This window comes from Babylonia areolata, chromosome 6, assembly GCF_041734735.1.
Source record: "Babylonia areolata isolate BAREFJ2019XMU chromosome 6, ASM4173473v1, whole genome shotgun sequence".
NCBI classification, from domain to species: Eukaryota; Metazoa; Mollusca; class Gastropoda; order Neogastropoda; family Buccinidae; genus Babylonia; species Babylonia areolata.
Genome location: NC_134881.1, coordinates 29,107,504 through 29,120,003, shown reverse-complemented (window position 1 = coordinate 29,120,003; position 12,500 = coordinate 29,107,504). Strand labels below are relative to the sequence as shown.

Below are 12,500 nucleotides of genomic sequence, written 5' to 3'. Positions count from 1 at the left end.
CGCTCGTCTTTGTGCACGAAGCATGTGATGGTATGATCGTGGTTTTAGATTGACGTGGCGTGCTAATGTACATGTGTGTGTGTGTGTCTGTGTGTCTGTGTGTGTCTGTGTCTGGGTCTGTGTGTCTGTGTGTGTCTGTGTCTGTGTGTCTGTGTGATTGTGTTGTATTATGTCAACTGCAAAGCGCACGTAAAAGAACCTACGGCAACAAAAGGGTTGTTCCTGGCAAAATTCTGTAGAAAAATCCACTTCAATAGGAAAAACAAATAAAACTGCATGCAGGAAAAAATACAAAAAAATGGGTGGCGCTGTAGTATGGCGACGCGCTCTCCCTGGGGAGAGCAGCCCGAATTTCACACAGAGAAATCTGTTGTGATAAAAAGAAATACAAATACAAATACGAATACATAATTATATCCAACGGAAGGCAAACATAATGTATGAGCCTCAGTGGTGTCCGACAATGACCACCAGAAAAGCAGAGGAGGTATCTGCCGTCCCGACTATGTGGGCTCGAATTTGATCATAGTGGAGAGTGTTTTGCCCAAGTTACATCCCCACTCTCTCGGCCAAGAGTGTTTTAGGACAGTCAGCGTAGGGATGGTTCCCAAAAGCCAACTAGCCCCCAAGGCTTCTGCACAAAGGCATACAAGCCATGAATATTTGTATTTGTATTTCTTTTTATCACAACTGATTTCTCTGTGTGAAATTCGGGCTGCTCTCCCCAGGGAGAGCGCGTCGCTACACTACAGCGCCACCCTTTTTTTTATTTTTTTTTCCCCTGCCTGCAGTCTTATTTGTTTTTCCTATCGAAATGGGTTTTTCTACAGAATTTTGCCAGGAACAACCCTTTTGTTACCGTGGGTTCTTTTACGTGCGCTAAGTGCATGCTGCACACGGGACCTCAGTTTATCGTCTCATCCGAATGACTAGCGTCCAGACCACCACTCAAGGTCTAGTGGAGGGGGAGAAAATATTGGCGGCTGAGCTGTGATTCGAACCAGTGCGCTCAGATTCTCTCGCTTCCTAGGCGGACGCGTTACCTCCAGGCCATCACTCCACATATGACTCGGTGTTGACTTTTATTTTTAATGGACGTGATAATAGTTTCTACCTACACACAACAACGTGCACGCGCAACAACAAAGGTTTGAAAGTTAGTTTTGGAAACTGTCTATATGTATGTATGTATGTATGATTAATTAATTAATTAATTAATTAATGGATTGTTTGATTGATTGATAAATACATGGAGGAAAGGAGGAAGGGGAAGAATAAGAGGCGGAGGAGGTGGATGTGGAGGAGGAGAGGGTAGTGGGGGAAAGATGGGGGACGGGGGAGGATTGAAATATCAATAAGAAAAGACAGATACACAGAAAATAAGACAGACAGACAACAGACGGGCAAGCAAACAGATATATATATATATATATAAGCAGACAGACAGACATGACTGAGAGACAGACAGACAGACAGACGGACAGAAAGAAAGAAAGAAAGGAGAAAGAGAGAAAAGGAAACGAGAAAAAATGTTTTGACAGCAGGAAATTACATTACTTTGGTTATCTGTGGTGGCGAAAATGAGAGTATGTGGATCATCTGCACTGACAAAAACGAAAAATTAATATTTTGATCATCTGCAGTGGCGACAAATGATACTTTTCGTCTTCTGCGGCAGCATCTGTAATAATCCGCAGAGGCAAAAATTACAGTTTGATCATTTGCAATGGCAGAAAATGAAAAATGTTTGGATCACGTGTAATGCAATGGCAAAATGAGAATTTTTTTTTTTTTTTTTTATATAATCCACAGTGGCAAAATTGACAATGATTGGATCATTTGCAATGGCAGAATATGAGAATGTTCAGTTCATGTGCATGAGCAATGAAAAAAGTGTTGTTTGTTGTTGTTGTTGTTGTTGTTTGTTGTTTTTTGTTGTTGTTGTTTTTGTTTTTGTTTTTGTTTTTTGTTGTTGTTTTTTTTGTTTGTTTGTTTGTTTTGTTTTGTTTTGTTTTGTTTCGTTTTTTGCGGGGGGTTGTTGTTTTTTGTTTTTTGTTTGTTTGTTTGTTTTTTGTGGGGTTTTTTTTTTTGTCTTGTTTTGTTTGTTTTTTTGCGGGGTGGTTGTTGTTGTTGTTGTTTGTTTTGTTTTGTTTTGATTTGCTTTTTTTTTTCTTTCTTTTTTTTTCTTTTTTTTTCTTTTTTTTCAGTGGCAGCTTACCCCAGCAGCCCAGCAGTCAAGAAAACGAGCCACAGATGGTTGAGGCCAAGGGTGAAGGTGAAGGCCGCCATGCTGGCCGTGGTCAGGATGTAGATACCCACAGATGTACCCCTGAGAGACAGAACCCGGGCAAAAAAAAAATCATTCTAAAAAGACTTAAATTTGCTGCATTGTTTGCAACCATTACAGTGATCTGCAATGCATACGCACGTGCGCCGGCGCGCATGCACACACAACACAACACACACACACACACACACACACACACACACACACACACACACACACGATATATGGGTAGTAACATGCACACATTAACACGCACGCACATCAATGCAATGAAATACGCAATGCAATGCAGTGCAATACAACGCAGTGTAACGCAAGGGAACACAGCAATACAATACAATTCAATACAAAACAATACAATACAATACGATACGTTATGATGCAATGCAATGCAAAGCAATACAATTCAACGCAACGCAACGCAACGCAAGACAATACAAGACAAGACAATAAAGCTACAATGCAATGCAATGCATCTCAACACAATGCAACACACAACATCGACGCTGGTATCACCAGCACGAAATCCCGCCGGGCTCACTTAAAGGTGAGAGTCCTGTCCAACCAAACACCGGCCGCGATAGCACCAACGATTCCCGCCAACACCAGCGTCAGTCCGATTCTGCCAGCACTTTCTTCCTCCCCCTGTGGTAAAAGAGAAAGTAAAATGGAGTGATGGCCTAGAGGTACCGCGTCAGCCTAGGAAGCGAGAGAATCTGAGCACACTGGTTCGAATCACGGCACAGCCGTCAGTATTTTCTCCCCCTCCACTAGACCTTGAGTGGTGGTCTGGACGCTACTCATTCGGATGCGACGATAAACCGAGGTCCCGTGTGCAGCATGCATTCAGCGCACGTAAATGAACCTACGGCAACAAAGGGGTTGTTCCTGGCAAAACTCTGTAGAAAAATCCACTTCGATAGGAAAAACAAATATAAAAAAAAAGAGCTGCAGGCAGGGAAAAAAAATGGTGGCACTCTCAGTGTAGCGAGCGCTCTCCCTGGGGAGAGCATCCTGAATTTCACACAGAGAAAATATGTTATGACAAAAAAAAGTAAAACAATAGTATGATTGATAAGTCAGCCATGCCTGACTCTGACCATCAGAACAGCAGGGGAGGTTAGCTGCTGTCCCTACTACCTGGGGCACAAATTTGATTGGGTGCAGTTTAATGAGCCATGCACGAAGTTACGTCCCCTCTCTCTCTCTCTCTCTCTCTCTCTCTCTCTGCCAACAGGCTTTTAGGACGCTGTAGATGTGTGTCAAATAAATAAAATCGATTCATTTTGCTTATAGTCCAGCCCACTGCAGATGTGTATCAAATAAATAAAATCGATTCATTATGCTTTATAGTCCAGCGCACTGCAGTTGAAGAGAATTCAGAATAATGTTAAAAGGCGAATTAAAACAATGCAAAAAAAAAAAAAAAAAAAGAAGTAAAAATGAAAAAAGACCAGTTCAATCACGTCTTCCTCAGTCCATGAAAAAGTTTTTAAAAGTTTGAAATATATATAATTATGTCATCTGCATTGAACCCTGTCGCGAACGATGAAGACGTTTAGTCTCTCTCGGAAATGAGAACGCAGCACATAGGTAGACGCAGAAATGTGTGTGTGTGTGTGTGTGTGTGTGTGTGTGTGTGTGTGTGTGTCCCTGCGTGCGTGCACTTTTTTCTTTGGGGCAAGAGGAAATGCATTGTAGATGTGTGTAAATATAATGTGTGTATGTGTGTGTGCGCGCGCGCGCATGTGTGTGTGTGTGAGAGAGAGAGAGAGAGAGAGAGAGAGAGAGAGAAACAAGGAGTGTGAGAAACAAGGTAGAAAGGGGTGTGGGTAAGTATAGACAGAGAGAGTTGGAATCAAAGTATGAGATGATGACAGACAGACAGACAGACAGAGTGGGAGATAAAGTAGGAGACAGAGACAGACAGCCAGACATACAGAAAGAGACAGAGGCAGAGAGAGAGTGCGGGAGGGTGAGAGACAGACAGAATAACATAGACAGACAGTGAACGAGAAACAGTTGGACACAGACAGACAATGTGACAGACAGAAGATAGAGTGAGATACATGAAGAAAAGTACAAATAGATCGACAAAGAAAGACAGGAGGGAGAGAGACAGACAGACAGACAAAAGAAAGAAATAGAAAGTGGGTCAGACTGACAGACAGGCAGACAACTTACAGGATAGTAATCCAAAATTGTGTTGTTGAGCAGCGTGGAAACGGCGTAAAAGCAGGCAGCATTCATGCCTGAGAAACACACACACACACACACACACACACACACACACACACACACACACATTAGTGAAACATCGATTTTTCAAAAGCAGATGTTTGTGTGTTCATTAGAGGCCAGTGGTAGACCATTTCCAATCATCCCTTAATTTTTTTAATTTTTTTTTTTTTAATGAAAATGTACCTGCTTTTTACCGCATGGTCGTTAAATTTTTATGAATTCTGTAAACATCTAGACTTGTCGTTTCTCTCATTCTCTCTCGCCTTGACTACTGTAACTCTCTATTATCTGGTTTGCCCGCTTCATCCATTCAGTATCTTCAGCGCATACAAAACTGTGCTGCCCGACTCGTCCTCGGAAAGAAAAGATCTGAACACATCACTCCTATTTTGCAACATCTCCATTGGCTCCCTGTCTCACACAGAATAAAGTACAAGATCAGCACTCTATGTTATAAATGTATTCACAAATCTGCTCCTTCCTATCTCTGTGGCTGCCTTCACCTCTAAACTCCATCTCTCTGTTCGATCGGCTTCGGATCCACTCTGTTTACGCACACCAAGATTCAAACACTCGACTGTTGGCCGCCGTTCTTTCTCTGTGTCTGGACCTTGCATTTGAAATGAACTTCCTCTTTCGCTTCGTCAGGTCTCCGCACTCAGTTCTTTCAAGTCTGGCCTTAAAACCCACCTCTTCCCAAGACAGCCTCCCTTCCCTGCCTCTTCCTTGTCTTCAGTTTCTTCAGTTTTAGGGTTATGCATGCGTGTGAATGACTTGTGTGAAAGCGATTAGATTTGTCTCTGCACAAGATTCAGCGCTATATAAATACTATCAGTATTTTTATTATTATTACTATTAAAAAGTAACTGATTGGTGTTCAATAATTGTGTTTATTACGGGGCTGACTATGGCCTTGTTTCATGTGAAAAAAAGAAAGTATCATCTGAGTCTGTTTATTAGCAGATATTACGTAGCGTATATGGATTTGTCCGAACGCTGTGACGCCTCCTTGAGTAGTAACTGAACTGAGCCGGAGTTTGAGTCTCAGTGGGAGGGAGTGAGGCACTCACCGTAAGAGAGCATGAGCAGAACGAATCCTTTGTTCTTGACCAGGTTGAGAAGCGATTTGGTGTAGTTGGCGTTGACCTCCATCTCCAGCTGATGTTGCTGCGCTCTGCTTGGGGGTGTAGGGGGCTCCTTTTGAAACACTGTTCAAACAAACAGCTGTTTCCTTGAAAAGGTGGAGCTTTCTTCTCTGGCGCTCTCTCTGTGTCTGTCTCCGTCTCTGTCTCTTTATATATATGCTGTCTGTGTGTGTGTCTCTGTATGCCTGTCTGTATTTCTGTCTCTGTGTGTGTGTGTGTGTGTGTGTGTGTGTGTGTGTGTGTGTGTATTCGTACTTTCTCTCTCGTGAGTTTTTTCTTTGTTTGTTTTTGCTTTGTAAGGGCATGGCGTAAAGTTTTCAGCTTCATCACATTTGCCCTAGTCAAACATTTGTCTTCTGTCTCTCTTATTGTCTCTCTGTCTCTGTCTGTCTGTCTACCTCCCTCTCTCTCTCTCTCTCTCTCTCTCTCTCTCTCTCTCTCTCTCCTTCTCTCGTCGCCATCATCATCGTCAGTCACCGCCACAGTCATCATCATCATCATCATCATCATCATCATCGTCACCATCATCATCATCATCATCATCATCATCATCGCCACCACCATCATCATCATCATCATCATCTCATCATCATCATCATCATCATCGTCACCATCGTCATCATCATCATCATCATCATCATCGTCACCATCATCATCATCATCGTCACCACCACCACCACCACCATCATCACCATCATTATCATCGTCGTAGTCATCATCGTCACCACCACCACCACCACCACCATCATCATCATCATCATCACAGGACTCACGGATGAGGTTGAGGAGGAAGACGGCAGTGGTGAAGGCAGCGGTGCCGAAGAACATGTTCCTCAGGTGGGTGCCTATGTCGTCCAAGGAGTCAGAGTTGGGCACCAACAGGGGGGAGGTCAGGAACCCGAAGGCGATGCCAAGCTGTACACACACACACACAACGGGGACACAGCGTTTGTCAGCCCACGATGTTTGTTGTTGTTGTTGTATGTTGTATTTCTTTTTATCACAACAGATTTCTCTGTGTGAAATTCGGACTGCGCTCCCTAGGGAGAGCGCGTCGCTAACACTACAGCGCCACCCATTTTTTTGTATTTTTTCCTGCGTGCAGTTTTATTTGTTTTTCCTATTGAAGTGGAATTTTCTACAGAATTTTGCCAGGAACAACCCTTTTGTTGCCGTGGGTTCTTTTACGTGCGCTAAGTGCATGCTGCACACGGGACCTCGGTTTATCGTCTCATCCGAATGACTAGGCGGACGCGTTACCTCTAGGCAATCCCCCGCTTTATTTCAGTCCCTGCTTTCTCACAGTCTTTCTTGCAGCAGCAGTAGCAGTAGTAGGAGTAGTAAGTAGTATGATTATCGTCATCGTCACTATTATGATTATAATTTATAAGAGTAGTAGTAACACCTTCAGAAGCAGCAGCAGCAGCAGCAGTAGTAGTAGTAGTAGTAGCAGCAGCAGCAGCAGCAGTAGCAGTAGTAGTATGGATATCGTTATTGTCCTTATTATTGTCATCATCATCATCGACATCACCATCACCACCACCAATGCCAACACCATCACCAGCAGCAGCAGCAGCACCATCACCACCACAACCATCATCATCACCAACACCACCATCATCCTTAACCTCATCATTAACATCACCACCACAACCATCATCATCACCAACACCACCATCATCCTTAACCTCAACATTAACATCACCACGACAACCATCATCATCACCAACACCACCATCATCCTTAACCTCATCATTAACATCACCACCACAACCATCATCATCACCAACACCACCATCATCCTTAACCTCATCATTAACATCACCACGACAACCATCATCATCACCAACACCACCATCATCCTTAACCTCATCATTAACATCACCACCACAACCATCATCATCACCAACACCACCATCATCCTTAACCTCATCATTCCCATCACCATCACCACCACAACCATCATCATCACCATCATCATCATCTACATCATTGTCACAACACCACATTGTTTCCGAAGACGCCCAGACGCTACCATAATCATCTCCACTGTCATCGCTATCATCATCATTATCACCGTCACCACCACATCCATCATCATCATCATCATCATCATCATCATCATCATTATCTTCACCATCACAACCATCATCATTATCATCACCACCACAACCACCACCATCATCATCATCATCATCATCACAAGACCACACTTCACATTGTTTCCGAAGACGCCCAGACGTTACCATCATCATCTCCAACGTCATCACCACATCAACATCACTGTCACTACCATATCCATCATCATCATCATCATCATCATCATCATCATCATCATCATCACCACCACCAACACTACCATCATCGTTATCCTCATCTTTACCATCACCACCACAACCACCACCACCACCACCACCACCACCACCATCATCATCATCATCGACACCATTGTCACAAGACCACACTTCACATTGTTTCCGAAGACGCCCAGACGTTACCATCATCATCATCATCATCATCATCATCATCATCATCACCACCACCACCACCACCACCATCGTTATTCTCATCCTCATCCTCATTATCATCATCATCATCATCATCATCGTTAACTTCATCATTACCGTCACCACCACAACCACCACCACCATCATCATCACCATCATCATCATCACAACCCCACACTTCACATTGTTGCCGAAGACGCCCAGCGAGGTGGCTGTGGAGACTTCCCGAGGTCCGAACCAGACGGCCGCCATTCGGGCAGGAATTCCCAGCACCCAGATCTGAGAGATGGCCGCCACTGTCTGGGCGAACATCAGTACCCCGAACAGGTCCTGTGATGAGAGATGATAGATGATGATGATAATGATAACGATAACAACGATAATAATAATTATTATTATTATTATTACAACAACAACAATAACAATGATAATGATGATAATCATCATCATCATCATCATAACAACAACAACAAAGATAATAATAATAATGATAATAATACGACCAAACGTTCAGATTATATCACAGTTTGACGTAAGCTTACAGTTAGGCCAGCAGCAAAGTGACAGCTGTAAGATGAATGGTTTGATAATGATAATAATAATAATAATAATAATAATAATAATAATAATAATGATAATAATAATGATGATGATGATGATGATGATAAGAAGAAGAAGAAGACGAAGAATACGGCCCAACGCTCAGCTTATATCAAAGATTGACACAAACTTACAGTTGGACCAACAGCAAAGTGAGAGCTGTATCATCAATGGTTTCTCCATTGCAATGGGATGTCATTTACACCTTAGTCTTTTATGAAAGGACTGTGACTCTCAAACTAGGAGGCAAGAATGCACTGGCTCTTAGTGCTGCAACTTTGGGGGGCTAGTTGGCATGTGGGAGCCATCCCAACGCTGACTGTCCTGAAACCCTCTTGGCCGAGAGAATGGGGGATGTAACTTGGCCACTATTGTCAAATTCTGGCCCAGATATCTAGTCGGGACAGAAGTTACCTCCTCTGTTCTTCTGATGGTCATAGTCGGACACGAATGTTCATCATATATACTTCTTTTTTTTTTAAAGAAATAATGATAATAGTGTAAAAGCAATCATAATCATCATCATCATCAACAATATAATCACAGGCATTATAACAACAACAATAATAATAATAGTAATAGTAATAATGATGATGATGATGATGATAATGATGATGATGATAATAATAATAATAACATAATGATGATAATAATAATGAGGAGGATGAGGATGGTGTAATAATGTACTGCATTGCATTAACACTCTTTTGTCACAACAGATTTCTCTGTGTGAAGTTCTAGACGCTCGCCAGCTCCCGTGGGTTCATTATGGAGTCAGACTGATGGTAGGTGGGATTTTTGTTGTTGTTGTTTGTTTGTTTGTTTGTTGTCGTTGTGTGTGTGTGTGTGTGTGTGTGTGTGTGTGTGTGTGTGTGTGTGTGTGTGTGTGTGTGTGTGTGTGTGTGTGTGTGTGTGCTTTTTTTTCTCCTTTTTTTGTGTGTTGTTTTCATCACACTCACTGACGACCACCATCAACTTCTTTACTCCTTTCTTTCTTTGAGCTGTGTTTCACAGACAGATATAGAGAGACAGGGAGATGAACCTTTTGGAATTTGAAATCTTTAAAAAAAATATTTAAAAATAAATAAATAAATAAAAACAAAATAAAAATAAAAAAGCGAATGTGCGTTTTATAAATGTCATCAACAATGAACAAACAAACGAACAAACACACGGAAGAACGAAGTTTGAATTTTGACGCTTAACGCTGACCATACCATACCTCTCCAACGCTGGCACACTTGAGCCAGGCAGCCAGACCGTTCATGAAAGATCCACACACCATGCAGACCCTTAACCCTTTCTTGTCCAGGATCCAGGTGGCCGGGAAGATCAAAGGAATGTAGGCCAGCATAAACACCATGGACAGCCAGTCTATGGCCATCGACCTCTGTCAAAAGAAAAAGAAAACATCGGTAACTATTGAGCTAGTCTATGGTCGCCGACCTTTGTCAAAAGAAAAAAAAAACTTCGATAACTACTGAGCCAATCTATGGTCGTCGACCTCTATCAAAAGAAAAAACAACACAATAATAACCATCATTGATAGCCAATCTATAGCCATCGATCTCTATCAAAAGGAGGGAAAATTTATCATTGATAGCCAGATTTGACCTCTGTCAAAGGGAAAAAAAAAAGAATATCATAGACAGTCAGTCTATGGCCGTCGACCTCTGTCAAAAAAAAAAAAAAAAAAAAAAAAAAAAAAACAATGAGAGCCAGTCTATGGTCATCGACCTCTGTCAAAAGAAAAATTAATATCATGGAGAGCCAGTCCATGGCCGTCGACCTCTGTCAATAAAAAGAAATTGAGAGCAAATCTATGGTCATCGACCTCTGTCAAAAGATAGATTTTGGAAAATAAAATAAAATTTTAAAAAAACTTGTGGACAGCCAGTCATCAAAAGCTGACCTGATAGTCGTCCGCAGGCAGACTGCTGTTGTAGTAGCGTTCGATGACGTTGGCGATGATGTTGAGGTGGATCCACTGCACAGCATTGCTGAAGGAGTAGGCACAGAACAGCACCAGCATCAGCCACCGTCTTCGGTACACGTGCACCGTATCTTTGCTGCCTCCCTCTCCCTCCCCCTGCCCCTGCCCCTCCTCCCCTGTCCCTGTACCTGTCTCCTCCTCTGTCATCTCCTCCTCCTTCTCCTTCTCCTTCTTCATCTCCTTCTCCTTCTTCTTCATCTCCTTCTCCTTCTCCTTGTCCGTGTCATCATCACCTGCCACGTTCGATTCAGTATTTTACAATTACGATCGGAGTTCAACAACAACAACAACAACAACAACAACAGCAACAATAACAAAGGAAAGAAAAGTTCGGTTCAGTTCAGTTACTCAAGGAGGCGTCACTGCATTCGGGCAAATCCATAATACGCTGCACCACATCTGTAAAGGAGAATACTGACCAGCAGCATATCCCGACGCGCTTAGGCCTCAAGGGAAAATAAAATGAATGCATAAATACATAACAAATAGTAAAGAGTCGTAACTCTCTCCATTCACAAGGTACACAACTTCAAGTCAGTGCTAGCTAACACTACTGACTCAGCAAGCACTCAGGTAAATTGGAAAGGTACATTGGAACAAACCCAGACACTTCCTCAAAAAAGGAAGCGCCGGGCCTGTCCTTATACCGATCATCTGACATGTGCACACAGCAGCAAAGACAGAAGAAATGTGCAAACACAAATAAGCTTTTATTCAAGACTGGCATAGCCTCTTTAATCCTGAACAAGCCACACAGAACACATGAACAATACAGGGCAAACACATCAATACATAAATTAGGAAATAAAAACAAACACTGAAACCAACAAACAAAATATTTTAATGAGTATAATAAGGGTGAACATTACATCATAGGTGTCTAAAAGGAACACAAAAAAACAAACAAACAAATAAAAAACAAGGAATTGGAAAACAAACAGGGAAATATACGAGGGTCATTCAATAAATAAGGTGAATTTTTCGGTATAAGGACTTCTAATACAGATAGAAGCTTACTTTTTTCTTTTTTTTTTCAACGTAGTCTCCCAGCACTGTCACACACTTTTCCCATCTGTGCACAAGCTTCTGTATTCCCTCAGCGTAAAAATCTTTGGACTGATGTCTCAGCCAGTCGCTCCAGGCCTTCCAGGCCTGTCTTCATCCTCAACACTGCTCCGTCCTTCTTTAAACAATTTAGCCCACTTGTAGACATTTTTTCGGCTGAAACATGTGGCACCATACACAGTTGACATTCTCCTATGAATTTCAACTGGTTTGCACCCTTCAGCAACCAAAAACTTGATAACTGACCGCCGTTCAATCCTGGAGCATGCTTCTTGGTCGGCCATCTTTGTTAATCGCCAAAACTCTCAAAGTTTTTTTTAATCTGCAAAACAAATTAAATCCATGTGAAAAAGAAGTAAAACAAAAAAAAAGAAAAAAAAGTAAGCTTCTATCTGTATTAGAAGTCCTTATACCAAAAAATTCACCTTATTTATTGAATGACCCTCGTACTATCATGTTTTTATGAGTATAATCAGAGTGCAGATTACATCAGAGGTGTGTGTTGAAAACGATGACAATAGCAACAAAGGAATGGATAACAAACAGAGAAATTCCACATCAATTTTCACTCCGCAATAACACAAAGAAAAGCAGAACACGAATTACACAAACATTGGGGAGGAGTGGGGGGGGGGGCATAAAATACAATCCAAGGACGTGAT

At 42.0% G+C, this 12,500-nt stretch overlaps 1 protein-coding gene across 1 annotated transcript in view; it reads right to left on the bottom strand.

Annotated features, from left to right (window-relative positions):
- LOC143282904 (choline/ethanolamine transporter flvcr2a-like) overlaps positions 1–12,500 on the bottom strand; it is a 23,644-nt gene that overhangs the window by 6,497 nt on the left and 4,647 nt on the right. Inside the window, exons 3-10 of the mRNA XM_076588785.1 lie at positions 10,693–11,006; positions 10,003–10,170; positions 8,364–8,510; positions 6,447–6,588; positions 5,599–5,736; positions 4,472–4,539; positions 2,829–2,932; positions 2,219–2,329 (exon numbers count right to left, since the gene is read on the bottom strand). Coding sequence (XP_076444900.1) covers positions 2,219–2,329; positions 2,829–2,932; positions 4,472–4,539; positions 5,599–5,736; positions 6,447–6,588; positions 8,364–8,510; positions 10,003–10,170; positions 10,693–10,971 — 1,157 coding nt within the window. The 5' untranslated portion in view covers positions 10,972–11,006. The remainder of the gene's footprint in view (positions 1–2,218; positions 2,330–2,828; positions 2,933–4,471; positions 4,540–5,598; positions 5,737–6,446; positions 6,589–8,363; positions 8,511–10,002; positions 10,171–10,692; positions 11,007–12,500) is intronic.